Source organism: Cyprinodon variegatus, unplaced genomic scaffold (genome assembly GCF_000732505.1).
Source record: "Cyprinodon variegatus isolate N-32 unplaced genomic scaffold, C_variegatus-1.0 Scaffold711, whole genome shotgun sequence".
Taxonomy (NCBI): Eukaryota; Metazoa; Chordata; class Actinopteri; order Cyprinodontiformes; family Cyprinodontidae; genus Cyprinodon; species Cyprinodon variegatus.
Window position 1 is genome coordinate 202,449 of NW_015151164.1, and position 23,843 is coordinate 226,291.

The 23,843-nt window shown below is 37.9% G+C and overlaps 1 protein-coding gene across 7 annotated transcripts in view; it reads left to right on the top strand.

Annotated features, from left to right (window-relative positions):
- LOC107097624 (protocadherin gamma-C5-like) overlaps positions 1-23,843 on the top strand; it is a 108,924-nt gene that overhangs the window by 42,413 nt on the left and 42,668 nt on the right. The window contains exon 1 of one of the 7 annotated variants that reach the window (XM_015394839.1): positions 3,849-6,420. The exons of 4 other annotated variants lie outside the window; for them this stretch is intronic. In XM_015394839.1, the coding sequence (XP_015250325.1) occupies positions 4,033-6,420 (2,388 nt within the window). In that variant the 5' untranslated portion in view covers positions 3,849-4,032. Of the gene's footprint in view, positions 1-3,848; positions 6,421-9,693; positions 12,217-23,843 lie in introns of those variants that run through there. 2 more of the 7 variants (XM_015394836.1, XM_015394842.1) reach the window with 2 other exon arrangements.

Sequence of the window (23,843 nt, forward strand, 5' to 3'; positions counted from 1 at the left end):
GAGTACAATGAAAATCTGACATTTTACTTAGTGTTGGCTCTGGCTGTGGTCTCATTCCTCTTCATTACATGTTTAGTGGTTATTATATCAGTGAAGATCTACAGATGGAGACAGTCCAGAATCCTGTATCATTCTGACCTCCCTGTGATTCCTTATTACCCACCACGTTACTCAGATACTTTGCAAACAGGGACTATGCCACATGTTTTAAATTATGAAGTGTACAGGACCTATGACTCCAGAAACAATGACAAATTTGGAGGAGCTGAAAGTCATAACGCGTTGATAATGGATCCCAGTTCTACAGGCACCATGAAGCAGATACAGAGTGAGAAGAGCATCCTGGATGAGCCAGACTCTCCTATAGAGGTTAGAATTTAGTATTTGTCAAAAAAAAAAAAATCTCTTATTTCATATGTTTACTCCGTCCCCTATTTAGTTTTAAAGATACATGTCTGAACATAACTTAAACATTTGAACAAATATTTTTCCATAACCTTGAAGGGTAACATTGTAGTATGTCTGATAGCCAATAAATAAGATCATGTTATGCATGCTTGTTCTTTCATGCCCACTTTAATTCAGAATGTTTTTCAAAAGAGGATTGAACTGTCTTTCTTTTTTTTTTTACTGTTTTTTTTTTTTATTTCATTTTATGCTTTTTTTTCTCCACATTATATATTACCTGCAGTATCCTCATCCACACTCCATGGGACGCTGTTGACTGCTCCGTTGCAGTTGCGATATTGTTTATAACCAGCTTCCCCCCTCTCTTTTTGATATTTCAGTCACTGGGAAGGCGTCGACCGCATTGTCTTTTTGCTCAGTAAACCGGCTGTGGAATATTCATTTTTTTCCCTAAATCTAAAACGGACTATCCACAGGCTGCGCTATTTTCTTATCAAAAATTACTTTTTAGCAATGAGACGGCAAGTATTGTTGTTAATAACCGTGCTTTCTTTTAGCGGAGTATTTGGTCAAGTCAGCTATTCGATCCCAGAAGAAATGGCAAAAGGTTCTTTGGTTGGAAACGTTGCTCAAGATTTAGGCTTAGATTTAAAACGGCTGAGGTCAGGAAACGGTCGTATTTATTCTGGTGATAGTAGAGATTACGTAGAGCTGAATACCGGGAGAGGAGTCCTCCTCGTCAAAGAAAGGATGGACAGAGAGGCGCTGTGCGGTGACACAACACCCTGCGCTCTGCATTTTCAAATTGTGCTAGAAAACCCGATGGAATTTTACAGCATAACAGTGGAAATTGTAGATATCAATGACAACGCTCCCACTTTTGAAAAAGGTGAAATTAAATTCATCATCAGCGAGTCTGCAGCTGTTGGAGCAAAATTTGATTTAGAGAGAGCTGTGGATTTGGATGTGGGCATGAATACTCTCCAAACCTATGTCCTTAAACCGAGTAACCACTTTTTACTAAATCTACAAAATCACGCGGATGGAACAAAGAATGTGGAAATGGTATTACAGAAACCTTTAGACAGAGAAAGAAATGAATTCATCTCATTGGTATTAACAGCTGTTGACGGAGGTGAGCCACAGATGTCTGGAACAATGCAGATTCTTATTACAGTTTTAGATGCGAATGATAATGCCCCTGTTTTTACGCAGCCGACGTACAAAGCAACTGTTACCGAGGACTCTGCAAAGGGAACGATTGTGACCACAGTTAGCGCGTCAGATGCTGATCAGAGTTTAAATGGTAAAATCACATATTCCATCACAAACACTATGGATGACGTAAAACAAACATTTGAAATAAATGAGGAAAACGGTGAAATAAGATTAATTGGTCCCTTAGATTATGAAAAGAAAAAGCATTTTCAGGTCAATGTACGTGCACGGGACAATGGGGGACTAACTGACTCCTGCAAAGTCCTGGTTGATGTAGTAGATATCAATGATAATGAGCCCATAATTAAAATAATGTCTAAATCAGCTGTTATATCTGAGAGCGCAAACAGTGATACAGTTGTTACCATGATTAACATCCAGGACCCAGATGCAGGTGATAACGGAAAAGTTCAATGTTTTATTAATGATGATATTCCCTTTCTTCTTAAAGTGACCACAAATAATTTCTATAGTTTAGTAACACAAAGCGAATTAGACAGAGAGAGAGCCTCTGCGTATAATATCACAGTGACCTGCTCGGATGAAGGAGTCCCCTCCCTCTCCAGCAGCGTCACTCTGACTTTGCAGATCTCTGACGTCAATGACAACGCGCCTGTATTTGAGAGGAGCTCATATGAAGCCTTCCTTGTAGAAAATAACACACCAGGTGTCTCTATATTTACTGTAAAAGCAACAGACGCAGACTGGGAACAAAATGCACGTGTATTTTACATACTAGAGGACTCATCTGTTAACGGAGTTCCAGTCTCCTCATACGTGTCAGTCAGTGCTGATAGTGGAGTGATTCATGCTGTGCGCTCTTTTGACTACGAGCAGATCAAAGATTTTCAGTTCCGCGTCATAGTGCAGGATGGAGGCTCTCCTCCCCTGAGCAGTAACGTGACTGTAAAAATCAGAATTGAGGACCAGAACGATAACCCTCCTCAGGTTCTTTACCCAGTGCAGACTAGTGGCTCTCTGCTGGCTGAAATGGTGCCTCGTTCAGCAGATGTGGGCTACCTGGTGACTAAAGTGGTGGCTGTTGATGTGGACTCTGGACAGAACGCCTGGCTCTCCTATAAACTGCAGAAAGTTACAGACAGGGCGCTGTTTGAAGTGGGCTTACAGAATGGAGAAATAAGAACAATCCGTCAGGTGACTGATAAAGATGCTGTGAAACAGAGACTGACTGTTATAGTGGAGGACAATGGGCAGCCCTCTCGTTCAGCTACAGTCATTGTTAATGTGGCGGTGGCGGACAGCTTCCCTGAAGTGATGTCGGAGTTCACTGATTTTTCCCATGACAAGGAGTACAATGAAAATCTGACCTTTTATTTAGTGTTGGCTCTGGCTGTGGTCTCATTCCTCTTCATTACATGTTTAGTGGTTATTATATCAGTGAAGATCTACAGATGGAGACAGTCAAGAATCCTGTATCACCCCAGCCTGCCTGTGATTCCTTATTATCCACCACGTTATTCAGACACTTTGGGATCCGGAACTTTACCACATGTGTACAATTATGAGGTGTGCAGAACGAATGACTCCAGAATGAGTGACAATAAGTTCTGCAGCGATGGTAGTCAGAACATATTGATGCCTGACCCCAGTTCTACAGGGACGATGCAGCGGATGCAAAGCGAGAAGAGCATCCTAGATGAACCTGACTCTCCTATAGAGGTTAGTAATAATACATAGATTTGAGGGTTTATTGATAATAAATAGATTTGAGGGTTAATGTATCTTTTTTTGCGTGATGCGTAATGTATTAATTTACACTTGCTTCCAGCACCATGGATAGAGACAAACCTTGCAGTTTGGTATGCAGCTGTTTCAACTTCACATTGACTCGTTTTATCATTCTTTTACATAAACATTCTAAGCATACAAAATACTATTTTTTTTAATTCTCTTCTTTTATAATTAATGTATCCTTGAATCTTTTCAATTAGTTCATTTTGTTGTATATTTTTAAACAAATTGCAAGAGATCGCTTTCCTATTCAGGATGTTTCCCTTTTTACCTTCCCCATTCACCTATCCCTGTGATAAATCGCTGTTGTTGATACTGAGCTTTCTACTTTTGCACATTTCTTTTTAGCTCGGGTTTCTTCATTTTCATATAATATGTAAGTTATTGCAGTTTTATTTTTCAACTCAAAGGGACGCTGTTGACCAGTGTTTGCTCATTTTGCTCTTGAATGCTGCTTCAGTCTAGTATAACCACCCAGCTTCTCTACATTTTAGAAAGACGCGAGGCATGGATATGCAATAAATGATGCGCGGATGTATTTGAGACCTTACTAGATCGTTCCATTTTGTGGGGATATCATACATTCTGAGTGAAACCTTGAGCATTGAGGTAAAACCTAACGTTGGAACAAGGATTTGATAGTTGGATTTAAAGATGTTATCCGACATAACAATGAGACGGCAAGTACTATTGTTTCTCTCGGTTTTCTCGCTCAACACAGCGGCTGCTCAAGTCAGCTATTCTGTTCCTGAGGAAATGGTAAAGGGTTCCTTTGTCGGTAATGTCGCCCAAGATTTAGGCTTGGATGTTAAAAGATTAAAAAGCGGGAAAGCTCGCGTTTTCACCCGAGATAGTACAGCATACGTGGAGCTAAACAGAGACAGCGGGATTCTGCTATTGAAAGAAAGGATAGACAGGGAGGCACTCTGTGAAAAAATAACGCCTTGCGCTTTGCATTTTCAGGTATTATTAGAAGAACCTATGGAATTTTATAGTATTAATGTGGAAATAAAGGATATAAACGACAATCCTCCTACGTTTAGAACGAGTGAGGCTCAGTTCAACATCAGCGAATCAGCGCTAATTGGTACAACATTTACATTAGACAGAGCCAACGATCTTGATGTGGGGGAGAATAGTCTAAGAACGTATTCTCTAACGCCCAATGACATGTTTTCTCTCAAATTCATTAATCAGGGAGATGGAAGTGAAAATATTGAGATGGTGTTGAATGCACCGCTTGATAGGGAAAAAAATGAACACCTTTCTTTGGTGCTGACGGCGCTGGATGGGGGAGAGCCGCAGATGACCGGAACGATGCAGATCCTGATTAATGTTTTAGACGTTAATGACAATGCTCCAGTCTTCACCCATTCTGTTTATAAAGCATCTATAAAGGAAGATGCAATTATTGGAACGATCATATGTAAAGTTAGTGCATCAGATGCTGACAAAGGGGCTAACGCCCAAATAACGTATTCAATTTCAGCTCAAGATTATGGATTATTTAAAATAAATCCAAAGAGTGGGGAGGTAACTTTAAATAAAAAAATTGATTATGAGAAAACTAAAAACTACCAAGTAATTATTCTAGCAATGGATGACGGAGGACTAACTGGATCTTGCAAACTGATAGTTGATATAATAGACGTTAATGACAACCACCCAGATATTCATATTATGTCTAAGTCAAATATGATTTCAGAAGATGCAACCCCCAACACTGTTGTGACCATTATAAATGTGGAGGATGCAGATTCCTTTGAAAATGGAAATGTGCATTGCGTCATTAATGAAGATTATTTTCAATTAAAGTCAACATCAGAAACATTTTTCAGTTTAATGACAGGAAGTGAATTAGACAGAGAGAAGGCCTCTGAATATAACATAACTGTGACCTGCTCTGATGAGGGAGTCCCCTCCCTTTCTAGCAGCGTAACGCTCACCTTGCAGATCGCCGATGTTAATGACAACGCACCTGTCTTTGAGCGGACCTTGTATGAGGCCTTCATTGTAGAAAACAACACACCGGGTCTTTCTATATTCACAATAAAAGCCACAGATGCTGACTGGAACCAGAATTCCCGCGTTACTTACATATTAGAGGAAACCTCTATTAATGGAGCAGCAGTCTCCTCATATGTGTCAGTTAGTGCTGATAGCGGAGTCATCAGTGCAGTGCGCTCATTTGACTATGAACAGATAAAACATTTCCAGTTCTGCGTCAAAGCACAGGACGGCGGCTCTCCTCCACTAAGCAGCAATGTGACTGTGAAACTACAGATCCAAGACCAGAACGATAACCCCCCTCAGGTTCTTTATCCAGTCCAGACTGGTGGCTCTTTGGTGGCTGAAATGGTGCCTCGTTCAGCAGATGTGGGCTACCTGGTGACTAAAGTGGTGGCTGTTGATGTGGACTCTGGACAGAACGCCTGGCTCTCCTATAAACTGCAGAAAGCTACAGACAGGGCGCTGTTTGAAGTGGGCTTACAGAATGGAGAAATAAGAACAATCCGTCAAGTGACTGATAAAGATGCTGTGAAACAGAGACTGACTGTTATAGTGGAGGACAACGGGCAGCCCGCTCGTTCAGCTACAGTTATTGTTAACGTGGCGGTGGCGGACAGCTTCCCTGAAGTTATGTCGGAGTTCAGCAATTATCCACATGATAAGCAGTACAATGAAAATCTGACTTTTTATTTAGTGTTGGCTCTGGCTGTGGTCTCCTTCCTCTTCATCACGTGTTTGGTGGTTATTATATCAGTGAAGATCTACAGATGGAGACAGTCCCGCAACCTGTATCACTCCAGCCTCCCTGTGATTCCATATTATCCACCACGTTACTCAGACACTTTGGGAACAGGGACTCTGCCGCACGTGTACAATTATGAGGTGTGCAGGACCACTGACTCAAGAAAGAGTGACAGTAAATTCAGCAGAGGGAGTGAAAACATGTTAATAATGGACCCCAGTTCTACCGAGACGATGCAGCGGATGCGGAGTGAGAAGAGCATCTTGGATGAACCAGATTCTCCTATTGAGGTTAGAATTTTTCCCCTGTGATTATAATTGGTTGTGAACAGTATGGGCATCCTTTATTCCCTTTAGTACCCTGACCAGTTTCACTTTTAGATTCAGACCAGACTTTTTTTTTTTTTTTGTTGTTTTTTGTCAATCAATGAATGATGTTGTTCGTAGTATTTAATAAATATTGAGGTTATTCAACAACGGTTTAGTCCGTTGGTTTATATATATATATATATATATATATATATATATATATATATATATATATATATATATATATATATATATATATATATATATCTGGTGGGACTTTGCAAATTCACTGAAATTGTTAAAATACCATATCTTTATCTTTTGATTTTTGTTGCATCTTGTGGTTCTGAGCTTAAAGGGTCGCTGTTGTGTTGCATGTATGAGAGACTCCGCTTACTCGTTGCACCTCCCATGACGTCTTTATTTCAGAGAAAGAAAGAGCTAGAGCTCAACCGCACCATATGGGATTTCATCTACCCAATTTTCTAGTTTTGGATAATGCAAAAGTCTCTTGTGGATTTATCTGTTTGGAATATATATTAATTGAGCTGACATTTTTTTTCCGTTTGGATAACGTCGGGCGAACAATGAGAGGGCAAGTACTGTTTTTTTTGGTCCTCTCCCTCTGCTCGGTGCTCGGTCGCGTCAGCTATTCCATTCCCGAGGAAATGCCGAAAGGCTCTTTAGTAGGTGACGTTGTTAAAGATTTCGGTGTGGATATTAAAAGACTAAAATCAGGAAAGGCTCGGATATTTAGTCGTGACAGCGACGAATATGTTGAGCTGCACAAAGAAAGGGGGGTTCTTCTCATTAAAAACAGAATAGACAGAGAAACGCTGTGCGGACAACTGACGCCATGTGTACTGCTTTTTCAGATTATATTAGAAAATCCCATGGAATTTTACAGTGTTACTGTCGAGATCACAGACATAAATGACAACCCCCCCTCTTTTGAAAAGAGTGATGTCAATTTTAAAATCAGTGAATCGGCAGTCCGTGGGGCAAAATTCATTTTAGATCGGGCCTTTGATCTTGATGTTGGCATAAACGCACTCCATACATATACACTTGAACCAAATGATAATTTTGTGGTTAGATTACATGATCAGGCAGATGGTTCAAAAAATGTTGAAATGATTTTGGAGAAACCGCTGGACAGAGAAAAACAGGAACACCTTTCTTTGGTTCTGACTGCGCTGGATGGAGGAGAACCCCAGATGACAGGAACAATGCAGATCCTCATCACCGTTTTAGATGCCAATGATAACGCTCCTGTTTTTACAGAGCCTGTGTATAAATCTTCCATAGTGGAAAATGTGCCAATCGGAACAGTTGTCACGTCAGTAACTGCAACAGATGCAGACCAAGGCTCCAACGGTAGAATAACTTATTCAATATCTAGTATTACAGAAAATGGACGGGGGGTATTTGAAGTAAATGCACAGAGTGGGGAAATTGTTTTGAGGGGAAACGTAGATTATGAAAAATCTCAATCATTTCAGATGCATATTCGTGCAAGTGATGACGGTGGGCTGGGTGACTCCTGTAAAGTGATTATTGACGTTTCAGACTTAAATGACAATAAGCCCAATATCCAAATTATATCTAAATCAAACGTGATACCAGAAGATGCTAAACTTGGTACTGTTGTGACGATGATAAATGTAGAAGACGCAGATTCCGGTGACAATGGGAAAGTTCAGTGCTCCATAAATAAAAATATTCCATTTGAGATGAAATCTTCCAGTGGAGAATTTTATAGCGTAACAACGGACAATGAATTAGACAGAGAAATAACTCCTGAGTATAATATCACAGTGACCTGCTATGATGAAGGAATCCCTTCTCTCTCCAGCAGCGTTACTCTCACTTTGCAGGTATCTGATGTGAATGACAACGCGCCTGTCTTTGAGAGGAGCTCCTATGAGGCCTACGTTGTAGAAAACAACTCTCCAGGTCTCTCTATTTTCACTGTAAAAGCAACAGATGCTGACTGGAACCAAAATGCCCGCGTTTTTTACATGCTGGAGGACTCCTCTGTTAATGGAGTTCCAGTCTCCTCGTATGTGTCAATTAGTGCTGATAGTGGGGTCATACATGCAGTGCGCTCTTTTGACTATGAGCAGATTAAAGATTTCAAGTTTCGGATTAAAGCACAGGATGGAGGCTCTCCTCCACTAAGCAGTAATGTCTCTGTAAAAGTCCAGATCCAGGACCAGAATGATAACCCCCCTCAGGTTCTTTACCCAGTCCATACTGGTGGCTCTCTGGTGGCTGAAATGGTGCCTCGTTCAGCAGATGTGGGCTACCTGGTGACTAAAGTGGTGGCTGTTGATGTGGACTCTGGACAGAACGCCTGGCTCTCCTATAAACTGCAGAAAGCTACAGACAGAGCGCTGTTTGAAGTGGGCTTACAGAATGGAGAAATAAGAACAATCCGTCAGGTGACTGATAAAGATGCTGTGAAACAGAGACTGACTGTTATAGTGGAGGACAACGGGCAGCCCTCTCGTTCAGCTACAGTCATTGTCAATGTGGCGGTGGCGGACAGCTTCCCTGAAGTGCTATCCGAATTCACGGAATTCCCACATGACAAGGAGTACAATGAAAACCTGACTTTTTACTTAGTGTTAGCTCTGGCTGTGGTCTCCTTCCTCTTCATCACATGTTTGGTGGTTATTATATCAGTGAAGATCTACAGATGGAGACAGTCCCGCATCCTGTATCACTCCAGCCTGCCTGTGATTCCTTATTATCCACCACGTTACTCAGACACATTGGGAACAGGAACTCTGCCACATGTGTACAATTATGACATGAGCAGGACAACTGACTCCAGAAAGAGTGACAGTAAATTCTGCAGAGATGCTAGTGAGAACGTGTTGATAATGGACCCCTGTTCTATGGGGACAATTCAACGAATACAGAGTGAGAAGAGCATCCTGGATGAACCAGACTCTCCTCTTGAGGTTCGTTGCTTAAGCACTAAGTAATCAATTAGTTTAAATTTTTTCTATTGAAGCAGCCTTATTGAACACCAATTAATCATCACATTTCTGTCTGTCTGTCTGTCTGTCTGTCTGTCTGTCTGTCTGTCCATTTATTCATCCTCTATGTTTCACTTGGCAGTCAGACTGTGTACAAAAAGTATGTAGTTCCCCTGTTTGCCTCTAGGGGCTGCTGTTAGTCAAAATTAGGAAAATGTAACCCTCTTTTTTTTTTTTTTAGAAATCCTCTATCCCCTTTTTTATTACCAGCTAGCCTGACGAAGAGGCTCGCTCTGCACTCAGAAGGAACTCAGGCAAACATTTCATCTAAACTTCTATTGTTGCCTTCCATTTGGTTTTTATTTCAGAGGTTATTTTCACGATGGCTGCTTTGTACCGCTCAAACAAGGAGGACATTTTTCTGCGGTGGCTGCTGTTCCTCTGCGTCTTTGTCGCAGAAATAGCATTTAGCCAGGTCCGTTATTCAATACCTGAAGAGATGTCGACGGGCTCGGTCGTCGGGAATATAATCCAGGATCTAGGCTTGGATGTTAAACGACTTAAGTCTGGCCGTGCCAGGATTTTTACCGAAGATGGCAGTGAGTACATCGGGCTGAACAGAGAGAAAGGGACATTGGTCGTGACTAAAAGGATAGATAGAGAAGAACTGTGCAAGCAGGTATCTCCTTGCTCTCTCCATTTCCAAATTATTTTAGAAAATCCAATGGAGCTGCACAGGATAGATGTAGAAATCACAGATATTAACGATAATGCTCCGTTTTTCACAAAGAAAGAATTCAGTTTCCAGATTAGTGAATCTGCCTCTCCAGGAGCTCGATTTTCGATCGAGAGCGCCGGAGATCCAGATGTTGCTCAAAACACGATACAGACGTACAAACTAGACCCTACTGATCATTTTAAATTGAATATTTTATCTCGCTCTGACGGATCGAAATATATTGATATGGTTCTTCATGCGATGTTGGACAGAGAAAAAAAAGAAGAGCATAAATTGACCCTGACTGCACTAGATGGGGGAAATCCACAAAAGTCCGGATCTGTTAAAATAAATGTAGTTGTCATGGATGCAAATGACAATGCGCCAATTTTCAGTCAGTCTGTTTACAGAGTAAATGTTCCTGAAAACGCACCCAAAGGCCCACCTATTGTTAGAGTTAGTGCTACTGATAATGATAAGGGGGCAAACCAAGAGGTGACGTATTCCTTCTCACAGCACACTAACACTGCGTCATCTCTGTTTCATATTAATCCTCAAACTGGAGAAATTACATTAGCTGATGAGCTAGATTATGAAAAAGCTAAACATTATGAAATAGATATTGAAGCTACAGATAAAGGTGGACTATCAGACACAAGTAAGGTCCTAATTGAAGTGAGTGACTTAAATGATAATGCCCCCATAATAAGTATCATTTCACTTTCAAACCCCATTCCTGAAGATGCTGCTCTAAATACAGTTATAGCAATGATCAATATAAAGGATTTAGACTCAGGTAAAAATGGTCAAGTTCGCTGTTTTATAAGCCCCGGTTTGCCATTCAAAATTACAACTACAACACCTAATTTTTATAGTCTTGTGTCTGATGATACTCTGGATCGTGAGACTTATCCAGAGTATAATATAACGTTAACAGCAGTGGATCAGGGTTTGCCCTCTTTTTCTGTAAACAAAACTATTACCTTAAGAATATCAGACATAAATGATAACCCCCCGATTTTCCCACAATCTTCTTTCACTGCTGTGGTGTCTGAAAACAATTCACCAGGCATGTCGGTCCTGTCTGTCAAAGCCAGTGACAAAGATCATGGGAACAATGCGCGTATCTCTTATTTTCTAGAGGACACCCAGCTGAATGGGCTGCCAGCTTCATCTTATTTTTCAGTAAATGCAGAGAGTGGAGAGATTCTTGCTTTGCGCTCCTTTGACTATGAGCAACTTAAAGAGTTAAATATTCGTGTCAAAGCACAGGATGGAGGATCTCCTCCGCTCAGCAGTAATGTCTCTGTGAAAATCCAGATCCAAGACCAGAATGATAACCCTCCTCAGGTTCTGTATCCAGTTCAGACTAGTGGCTCCGTGGTGGCTGAAATGGTGCCTCGTTCAGCAGATGTGGGCTACCTGGTGACTAAGGTGGTGGCTGTTGATGTGGACTCTGGACAGAACGCCTGGCTCTCCTATAAACTGCAGAAAGCTACAGACAGGGCGCTGTTTGAAGTGGGCTTACAGAATGGAGAAATAAGAACAATCCGTCAGGTGACTGATAAAGATGCTGTGAAACAGAGATTGACTGTTATAGTGGAGGACAACGGGCAGCCCTCTCGTTCAGCTACAGTCATTGTTAACGTGGCGGTGGCGGACAGCTTCCCTGAAGTGCTCTCAGAGTTCACAGACTTTCCACAAGATAAGGAGTACAATGAAAATCTGACTTTTTACCTGGTGTTGGCCCTGGCTGTAGTCTCCTTCCTCTTCATCACTTGTTTGGTTGTTATTATATCAGTGAAGATCTACAGATGGAGACAGGAGCGGCTATTTTACAAATCTAGTGGAAAACTTCCTGTGATTCCATATTACCCATCCCTTTACACAGATGCAGGAGGTACAGGCACATTGAAGCAGGGTTTTGGCTATGAGGTCTATGGAACCACTGACTCTAGGATGAGTGATGTCAAAGGCTCACGACCCTTCGATGAAAGCACTTTGAGTGTTGACCACAGCGTAAACAGGACAATGCCAAGACTTAAACCAGAGTCAGAGAATATACTAACAGAGGTGAGATGATTAGCTACAGTGAAAAAATGTGTTCCAATACATTGTGCTTTTATAAAGCTTTATTTCATTTTAGCTACATCCCATCAAATTCAGTATTTTTGATAGTCAATGAATGTTTTCATACATTGCTGTGTCAGACGTATGGAAGTTGAATTTATCTTCTTTGGAGGATCAGAATTTTTATCTAGATTCTCCATCCATACAGACTTTTACTGTACAAACAAAACCAATGCAGGTCCATGTACCTATGGTCATAAAACTAAAACACGTAGGTAGATTGAAGATGAGCATATATTTTTATATATTTATATATATTTCTTTTTAAATTTACATGCATTTTTCACGTTGCATCTTGCATGTTTTGTACAGTTGTCCTATTTTGTTGTTGTTTGTATACTAAGGAGTAAGCAAAGGCTTTATTTATTTGTTTTTTATTTAATTGTGTGTGGTTTATATAATGCATTCCGTCATATTTTTTAAACATCTTCAGCAGACAGTATTATCTATATTCAGTAGTCTTTGCAGCCTACATAATTTCTTTTCTAATCATATTGGCCTCATGAATTTGTAAAGTTACCTTTTTGGAGATTTAATTATAAGCTATTAAATAGGATGTCTCTATATTAAAAAAAAAAAAAAAAAAACTTGTACATAGCCTGTATGCTGATATGTGGTTTATTGTTAAATGTAAAACTGGCTTGGATTCAAAACAGAGATCCAAGTATTGAAGCATATAAACTTTAAAAAATCCTCAGAGGTAAAGCTAAGCATTGTTTTAACAGAGAAACTTCAAACCATGCGCTGCAGTAGATGACCTACTTCTCTTCATAACACCATTTAATCATGAGCACTGATCTCTGTCTACACAAAAACAAAGGAGGGATGGGGCCCTTTGCCTTTATGTTGACAACAGATATTATTTTGTCTCTAAAAGATAATGAAATAGTGACCAAATGTTTTTTATCTAAGGTTTAAATTGCAGTAAAGAATATAATGGCAGACTCATGACCACAGAGAGAGATGGACAACGAGGGAGGAAAACAGGGATGGTGAGAAGTAGAGAAGCAGCGGGGGAGGGGATGAGGCACGTGGTACCCAGCACAGCCTCAGCAACACTGTTAGTGATGCACAGCAGCCATTTTAGTCAGGGGCTTGGTTTTCCTGTAAAAATGAGCTAACAAAAAGAACACCACATGTTTTAAAAGATATATGGACTGCCCATAGTGTGGAGTTTCTAAAAGAGATTTGTCTTTCTGAAATATAAATGGACTTTGGTGAAAAAGGAAGAGATGGAGAGTGAGATCACTTATTGAATGGCAAATCAAAGGATGTCAGTAATCAGGACAGAGTCAGTTTGAACACAGTGTGGTCACCAATGATTTCAGCTAGATATGTTGCAAATTATTTGGAAAATAAGAGAGAGATAATGTAAAAACAGATACAGACATTTATTTTTTTGGTCTTAGTTTTTTGTAAAATATTAATTTACAAAAGATAAATAAACCCTGGCATCATCTGTTTAGGAATACTGTTACTGCTGGTAAATCCACTCTGAGAGGTTATTGTGGATATGTAATATGCATGGGATAGTTCTTGGTGATTTCCAAATATATTTTAAGGTTTGGATGTAAAAGGTGTAAAGAAAAAATGGAAGGTTGATATGTTTTGATTTTTTCTTTTACCGGAAGGAGTCTGTTGTTGTTTGTAGTACAAATCAGTGCTTGGTTTGCATGTTGCAAATTAGTTTAACTAGTTAAGCCACCTTTTCTCAGTTTTATAGTAAAAATGAGGCCTTCTTCTGACTTTTAGAATTTTCTTTGATCTCAGTTACCCCACAGGGGTCAAAGTGCTCTCAATTTTTTGCAACTAACTTAAAACTTTAAACCATCTGGAATTGATACTGCTGTACTTCAATGACTTGTTTTATCATTCTCTTGTTCACAAGATCACCTTTGAAGTTTTAAATATAATTTATTTTTCCATCCCACACACCCTCCGTGTTCCCACGACAATAAGATTCAGATGCTCCTGTTTCCCACATGCCCAAACAGTTCTTTAACAGTTTCTTTGTCCTCAGCACAGCAGTCTGTTGTGCAGCTGTTTGCCTCTGTTTAAGCCAGTGGGGGATTTTAGTACTTTCTGCTTTTTTTTTTTAGGATGTGGTTAATGTCATTAAAGTGAGTCATTATTTTGTGTTTACAAGATAGTTCACATGTTGCCAAGAAATGTGCCTTTCAAAAGTATTCACACCTTTTTGACTTCTTATGTCTTTGTAATTTTGCACCATGAAAAATCTAGCTATTTTATATGAATTTTGTATTATAAAACATAATAGAATATATTATAGATAAGTTACATATAATTACATATAATTAAGATTACATATAAGTTTATAGCTGCAAAGTGGAAATTAAAAGGGACACATTGCTTTCTATTTGTTTAAAACAGAAAATCTAAAATGAAGTCAACGCTTACAGTTGAGCTACCGTATGTCTCTATTAGTTTTCACATCCAGAGTGTGAATATTTTGTCTATTTCATTTTAGCTTGTACTATAAATAGATTTTACTTAATGGTGTTAGACAGAGGACATATTTTACAACAATGTTGAAAAATGTTTTTTTTTGAGCAGATATTCCTCCGCGTTTAGATCAAGGATTTGACTGGACTGATCTAATACATAAAATGCTTTAAGCTAACCTTTATATTTTACCTCTGGTTGTACTATATTTTAGGGCCCTTGTAAACCTTTCCCAAAGTCTTAATTTTACTTTAAATTATAAATTGCTTTCTTTTACAGTTGCCTTATAACAGGCCACACCTTACAATTAGTTTTAACCAACTTCCATAACTCTGCTAAACAATAACAACAAAACAGCATGGTGCTCCCTCCTCTATTTTTCCCATTGGAGATTTAGATGTAGCTGAACAAGTTGTCATCTGACCACAGAACCTTTTTCGGCACTGTGCTGAGTTTCTTATAAACTAAATTTCCTTATAAAAATTTATTTTTTCTAGGTACCTTCTAATACTCTGGCTTTGTAAAGTCCAAAAGTAAAGCTGCAGATAATATTTTGCATGCACTGCTTTGTTAAATGCTTTGTTTTGGAGTTTTTATAATGCTCTTTGTCCTCTAATATTATCTAATAAATCTCCAAATTCATAAAATAAATCATCCATATCTGTGACATTCTCTGATTAAAAGTGTAAATGAACTCTACATTTAAAATTGTTTCCTGCCATCTCTCTCTGCTTCTCCCTTTTTGCCAGTTGAGGCTTTTTTATTTTCTTTGTTCTCTTCTGATTTTGCTTGGCTGGTATAAACAAAGATGTGGTCTTAAATTATGGCAAACACGTCAGATAGTATGTTTCTAAATTATATTTCAATATTTTTTTTTGTCACCTTATCTCAACTTCCACTTCTTTTCCTAGTTCCTTAAAAGCGTTCTTTGTAAGGAGAAAACAGACTGACAGATTTCACTGCTTTTATTTTACTTAAAGATTTTCAAAAAGTGTTCCTAAACATTATTGGCTGGTATTCAATGTGTGAAAGTGTCAAAAACCTATTTTTCTTTGATAAACAACACAACCGATTTACCAGTAGCATGTTTAATCACAGTAGGTGCATTCCTTTTGTTTAATACATTAAATCTTAAATCTTTGAGTCATTTCTTTTTACTCAAATAAAATATCAACATTTTTATCTGTATAGCCACTATTCATCAGGCTGTCTTGGTTTCCAACAGTGCTCCTCTTTCCTCCTGATCTCATTTTCTGCATCCTTCCCCTCCCCCCTCCAGCTGCACCACTTTGCTGCAGAGGAAGAAAGGCTTACAGAGTGAAAGGGAGAGGAAAATTGTCAATGTAGGACGTTCGGTCCTGTCTATAAAAAGATTGGTGCCACATCTGTTTGAGGAGCTTTGACAGAAAAGGGTTTTTTTTAATACTGTTTTATTTCCTATTTAAATATGTGCTTTATTTAGACGTTGTGTTGGTTCTGGTTTTAAACATATTTATACTGACAGAAATATATAGATGTATTTGTCGGAAAACTTAATTTCTTCTATTGTCTAGTGCCATGTTTGACCTCCATGTTGAGTTTTTTTTAAAGACCCCTTCTTTTTCTAACCCAGAAGCAGGATGGGATGCAGGCAGGGGAGGTGGGACGTGGTACCATAGCAACAAGCTGACTCACAGGCTAGACTATACCATTTTCAGTCTCTATGGGGGTCAAGAGCAGATGCAGCCCTGGTTGTGTGGTAACGGCATGTACTTATTGAATCTAAGAGGGGGAAAAACACCCCTGTTTTGCTCTGGTGTCCTCAAACCTTGGGCGTGTGATGATAAAGGGAGCTCTGAGAGGAGGATATAATGGCTGCTGGTTTTTCAGTCTTTGTAAGCTCTTGTCAAAAACCAGCAATATTCATCTGTAATGACTATAACACATATTATGAAATCATTTTTGTTTGTTTCCAAAAGGTGGCACAGCAACAGTTTTCATTGTTTGTTATGAACATTTTTATTCTAGACTACAGTACAGTATAATAAAAGCAGATGGTGATTTCCTTTGCCCAAGAAGCTTGAATATGGCCTCACAAAGACACCCATGCCTGCATCAGCTGTGACCAGCATGAGGAAAAGAATCTCATTAATATGGCATAGATTTGTCTCAGGCCATCGCCTCGAGGCCCCCTGCTGTTGGTATTAGGGTAGTGTGTCTGTGCAGCAGTGCAGTGTTTTTGGCCAAAGTGATACATTGATGATATTATACTTTTTTTTCTTCACTATATTAAAGTATTTTAAAACCATAAAGATATTATTTCTTTAACACACAGCATAGCCTGTCACACTTTTTGGTTTTATTTTTATTCTTGATGTTTATCTTTGTTTATCATTCCTCTTTTTCTCTCACTCCCACACAAAATACACTATCCCATGACCCTAATATTTGTGCACAACTGTTTTGATGGTATTAAGAAGTATTATTTTTATCTAAGCTAAAAGCTTGATCCATTTTTTTTTGTATAATGAACTTTTAGTAATCCTCTGAAAAAAATTTCCCATACCTGTATCATTTGTTGTTTATATGCTTTTCATGTTCCCTTTCTTGTAACCCAAAGGCCTAAAGAGTAATTCAAAAGAAATCACTGTTTCTTTGCAGTTTGAAAACAAAACTGCAAAACATTTTTCTGTTTAAATTCAAACAACTTGTATTTTTGTGCTCTTCTTGGTAAGTATGAAGGGTTCCCCATAGCCTTTGTATTTTTATACAAGTCTAACTGATTATATTTCTCTTGTGTTCTCTTTCATATCTCCTTCCTTCATGGTGGTGATCCTGATTTCCTTTTGTTTTGTGTGACTTCCTGACTCGCCTAATAAGGTAAGAAATAGTTTTTATTTATATTGATCACACTATACACTACAAAACTACACTTACTCATGAACATCACTGACAACTTGACCGTCACTCATGGTGGTTTCATTATACATTAACATTTTTAAACACAAGCTGGGTTAAAGTTGCGTTCAAACAGCCAATGTTGCATGGAAGCAGGTGTGATTTTTCAACTGGTGACATCCAGTTGTATAAAGTACTCTGCAAAAGTTTAATTTCACTCCTACCATATTTGAGATTTCCCTCCATGGACCCCCACTTTCTTATACACTTCATCTACAGTTCTTCAGGTTTTAAGTTTATCTCAGTAATATGCCTTACATGTCACAACATGTTGTGACATGTAAGGCATATTACTGAGATAAACTTAAAACCTGAAGAACTGTAGATGAAGTGTATAAGAAAGTGGGGGTCCATGGAGGGAAATCTCAAATATGGTAGGAGTGAAATTAAACTTTTGCAGAGTACTTTATACAACTGGATGTCACCAGTTGAAAAATCACANAAAAAAAAAAACTTGTACATAGCCTGTATGCTGATATGTGGTTTATTGTTAAATGTAAAACTGGCTTGGATTCAAAACAGAGATCCAAGTATTGAAGCATATAAACTTTAAAAAATCCTCAGAGGTAAAGCTAAGCATTGTTTTAACAGAGAAACTTCAAACCATGCGCTGCAGTAGATGACCTACTTCTCTTCATAACACCATTTAATCATGAGCACTGATCTCTGTCTACACAAAAACAAAGGAGGGATGGGGCCCTTTGCCTTTATGTTGACAACAGATATTATTTTGTCTCTAAAAGATAATGAAATAGTGACCAAATGTTTTTTATCTAAGGTTTAAATTGCAGTAAAGAATATAATGGCAGACTCATGACCACAGAGAGAGATGGACAACGAGGGAGGAAAACAGGGATGGTGAGAAGTAGAGAAGCAGCGGGGGAGGGGATGAGGCACGTGGTACCCAGCACAGCCTCAGCAACACTGTTAGTGATGCACAGCAGCCATTTTAGTCAGGGGCTTGGTTTTCCTGTAAAAATGAGCTAACAAAAAGAACACCACATGTTTTAAAAGATATATGGACTGCCCATAGTGTGGAGTTTCTAAAAGAGATTTGTCTTTCTGAAATATAAATGGACTTTGGTGAAAAAGGAAGAGATGGAGAGTGAGATCACTTATTGAATGGCAAATCAAAGGATGTCAGTAATCAGGACAGAGTCAGTTTGAACACAGTGTGGTCACCAATGATTTCAGCTAGATATGTTGCAAATTATTTGGAAAATAAGAGAGAGATAATGTAAAAACAGATACAGACATTTATTTTTTTGGTCTTAGTTTTTTGTAAAATATTAATTTACAAAAGATAAATAAACCCTGGCATCATCTGTTTAGGAATACTGTTACTGCTGGTAAATCCACTCTGAGAGGTTATTGTGGATATGTAATATGCATGGGATAGTTCTTGGTGATTTCCAAATATATTTTAAGGTTTGGATGTAAAAGGTGTAAAGAAAAAATGGAAGGTTGATATGTTTTGATTTTTTCTTTTACCGGAAGGAGTCTGTTGTTGTTTGTAGTACAAATCAGTGCTTGGTTTGCATGTTGCAAATTAGTTTAACTAGTTAAGCCACCTTTTCTCAGTTTTATAGTAAAAATGAGGCCTTCTTCTGACTTTTAGAATTTTCTTTGATCTCAGTTACCCCACAGGGGTCAAAGTGCTCTGAATTTTTTGCAACTAACTTAAAACTTTAAACCATCTGGAATTGATACTGCTGTACTTCAATGACTTGTTTTATCATTCTCTTGTTCACAAGATCACCTTTGAAGTTTTAAATATAATTTATTTTTCCATCCCACACACCCTCCGTGTTCCCACGACAATAAGATTCAGATGCTCCTGTTTCCCACATGCCCAAACAGTTCTTTAACAGTTTCTTTGTCCTCAGCACAGCAGTCTGTTGTGCAGCTGTTTGCCTCTGTTTAAGCCAGTGGGGGATTTTAGTACTTTCTGCTTTTTTTTTTTAGGATGTGGTTAATGTCATTAAAGTGAGTCATTATTTTGTGTTTACAAGATAGTTCACATGTTGCCAAGAAATGTGCCTTTCAAAAGTATTCACACCTTTTTAACTTTTTATGTCTTTGTAATTTTGCACCATGAAAAATCTAGCTATTTTATATGAATTTTGTATTATAAAACATAATAGAATATATTATAGATAAGTTACATATAATTACATATAATTAACATTACATATAAGTTTATAGCTGCAAAGTGGAAATTAAAAAGGACACATTGCTTTCTATTTGTTTAAAACAGAAAATCTAAAATGAAGTCAACGCTTACAGTTGAGCTACCGTATGTCTCTATTAGTTTTCACATCCAGAGTGTGAATATTTTGGCTATTTCATTTTAGCTTGTACTATAAATAGATTTTACTTAATGGTGTTAGACAGAGGACATATTTTACAACAATGTTGAAAAATGTTTTTTTTTGAGCAGATATTCCTCCGCGTTTAGATCAAGGATTTGACTGGACTGATCTAATACATAAAATGCTTTAAGCCAACCTTTCTATTTTACCTCTGGTTGTACTATATTTTAGGGCCCTTGTAAACCTTTCCCAAAGTCTTAATTTTACTTTAAATTATAAATTGCTTTCTTTTACAGTTGCCTTATAACAGGCCACACCTTACAATTAGTTTTAACCAACTTCCATAACTCTGCTAAACAATAACAACAAAACAGCATGGTGCTCCCTCCTCTATTTTTCCCATTGGAGATTTAGATGTAGCTGAACAAGTTGTCATCTGACCACAGAACCTTTTTCGGCACTGTGCTGAGTTTCTTATAAACTAAATTTCCTTATAAAAATTTATTTTTTCTAGGTACCTTCTAATACTCTGGCTTTGTAAAGTCCAAAAGTAAAGCTGCAGATAATATTTTGCATGCACTGCTTTGTTAAATGCTTTGTTTTGGAGTTTTTATAATGCTCTTTGTCCTCTAATATTATCTAATAAATCTCCAAATTCATAAAATAAATCATCCATATCTGTGACATTCTCTGATTAAAAGTGTAAATGAACTCTACATTTAAAATTGTTTCCTGCCATCTCTCTCTGCTTCTCCCTTTTTGCCAGTTGAGGCTTTTTTATTTTCTTTGTTCTCTTCTGATTTTGCTTGGCTGGTATAAACAAAGATGTGGTCTTAAATTATGGCAAACACGTCAGATAGTATGTTTCTAAATTATATTTCAATATTTTTTTTTGTCACCTTATCTCAACTTCCACTTCTTTTCCTAGTTCCTTAAAAGCGTTCTTTGTAAGGAGAAAACAGACTGACAGATTTCACTGCTTTTATTTTACTTAAAGATTTTCAAAAAGTGTTCCTAAACATTATTGGCTGGTATTCAATGTGTGAAAGTGTCAAAAACCTATTTTTCTTTGATAAACAACACAACCGATTTACCAGTAGCATGTTTAATCACAGTAGGTGCATTCCTTTTGTTTAATACATTAAATCTTAAATCTTTGAGTCATTTCTTTTTACTCAAATAAAATATCAACATTTTTATCTGTATAGCCACTATTCATCAGGCTGTCTTGGTTTCCAACAGTGCTCCTCTTTCCTCCTGATCTCATTTTCTGCATCCTTCCCCTCCCCCCTCCAGCTGCACCACTTTGCTGCAGAGGAAGAAAGGCTTACAGAGTGAAAGGGAGAGGAAAATTGTCAATGTAGGACGTTCGGTCCTGTCTATAAAAAGATTGGTGCCACATCTGTTTGAGGAGCTTTGACAGAAAAGGGTTTTTTTTAATACTGTTTTATTTCCTATTTAAATATGTGCTTTATTTAGACGTTGTGTTGGTTCTGGTTTTAAACATATTTATACTGACAGAAATATATAGATGTATTTGTCGGAAAACTTAATTTCTTCTATTGTCTAGTGCCATGTTTGACCTCCATGTTGAGTTTTTTTTAAAGACCCCTTCTTTTTCTAACCCAGAAGCAGGATGGGATGCAGGCAGGGGAGGTGGGATGTGGTACCATAGCAACAAGCTGACTCACAGGCTAGACTATACCATTTTCAGTCTCTATGGGGGTCAAGAGCAGATGCAGCCCTGGTTGTGTGGTAACGGCATGTACTTATTGAATCTAAGAGGGGGAAAAACACCCCTGTTTTGCTCTGGTGTCCTCAAACCTTGGGCGTGTGATGATAAAGGGAGCTCTGAGAGGAGGATATAATGGCTGCTGGTTTTTCAGTCTTTGTAAGCTCTTGTCAAAAACCAGCAATATTCATCTGTAATGACTATAACACATATTATGAAATCATTTTTGTTTGTTTCCAAAAGGTGGCACAGCAACAGTTTTCATTGTTTGTTATGAACATTTTTATTCTAGACTACAGTACAGTATAATAAAAGCAGATGGTGATTTCCTTTGCCCCAGAAGCTTGAATATGGCCTCACAAAGACACCCATGCCTGCATCAGCTGTGACCAGCATGAGGAAAAGAATCTCATTAATATGGCATAGATTTGTCTCAGGCCATCGCCTCGAGGCCCCCTGCTGTTGGTATTAGGGTAGTGTGTCTGTGCAGCAGTGCAGTGTTTTTGGCCAAAGTGATACATTGATGATATTATACTTTTTTTTCTTCACTATATTAAAGTATTTTAAAACCATAAAGATATTATTTCTTTAACACACAGCATAGCCTGTCACACTTTTTGGTTTTATTTTTATTCTTGATGTTTATCTTTGTTTATCATTCCTCTTTTTCTCTCAGTCTCACACAAAATACACTATCCCATGACCCTAATATTTGTACACAACTGTTTTGATGGTATTAAGAAGTATTATTTTTATCTAAGCTAAAAGCTTGATCCATTTTTTTTTGTATAATGAACTTTTAGTAATCCTCTGAAAAAAATTTCCCATACCTGTATCATTTGTTGTTTATATGCTTTTCATGTTCCCTTTCTTGTAACCCAAAGGCCTAAAGAGTAATTCAAAAGAAATCACTGTTTCTTTGCAGTTTGAAAACAAAACTGCAAAACATTTTTCTGTTTAAATTCAAACAACTTGTATTTTTGTGCTCTTCTTGGTAAGTATGAAGGGTTCCCCATAGCCTTTGTATTTTTATACAAGTCTAACTGATTATATTTCTCTTGTGTTCTCTTTCATATCTCCTTCCTTCATGGTGGTGATCCTGATTTCCTTTTGTTTTGTGTGACTTCCTGACTCGCCTAATAAGGTAAGAAATAGTTTTTATTATTATTGATCACACTATACACTACAAAACTACACTTACTCATGAACATCACTGACAACTTGACCGTCACTCATGGTGGTTTCATTATACATTAACATTTTTAAACACAAGCTGGGTTAAAGTTGCGTTCAAACAGCCAATGTTGCATGGAAGCAGGTGTGATTTTTCAACTGGTGACATCCAGTTGTATAAAGTACTCTGCAAAAGTTTAATTTCACTCCTACCATATTTGAGATTTCCCTCCATGGACCCACACTTTCTACAGTTCTTCAGGTTTTAAGTTTATCTCAGTAATATGCCTTACATGTCACAACATGTTGTGATCTTATCTATGTGTTAGAAAATTGCATATTTTTAACTGTGTTTTGATTATATTTGATAAGTAAAGTGAGAAGATACAACATATTTATGAAACAATGAAAATATTCAAGCAAGCAGAGCTGGAAGGATGCATTCTTTTAGTGGAACATCCTCTCTTTAAAAGCTATTAAGCTTTCAGGAAAATCTATTTGCTGCTGCTAGAATAGTATGTTTTGTCGTGTTTTATTAAACTTAGCCATAAAACAAACGCATGAATCGTTCTAATAGACTGCTAATGAAATGCTGAGCATAAACCCTTAACTTTTCTATGATACGTAGGGTCTACAGAATCATTTCACTTAAGAAAACATGTTGCCCTTTATTCATAGGTTGGAGTTTAGTGGGATAGATACAGTCTGGTTCGAAGTTGATCAAGTACTGGACTGACTAAAGGCTAAAAACCTTTTCTAGTACAAAAAGTAAAAGCAATAAAACAGAATATCCATGTAGCTATTGAATAATGTTATTGAAGATCACAAGAAAGTCAAATATTGTGCAAAGAATAATAGTAAGGAATGGGAGATGATTGAAGACTTTTGCAAAGTACTGAGCCTTAAAAAGACAAAGCTGATGCCCTGAAACATTTGTATCTCACTAATTTAAT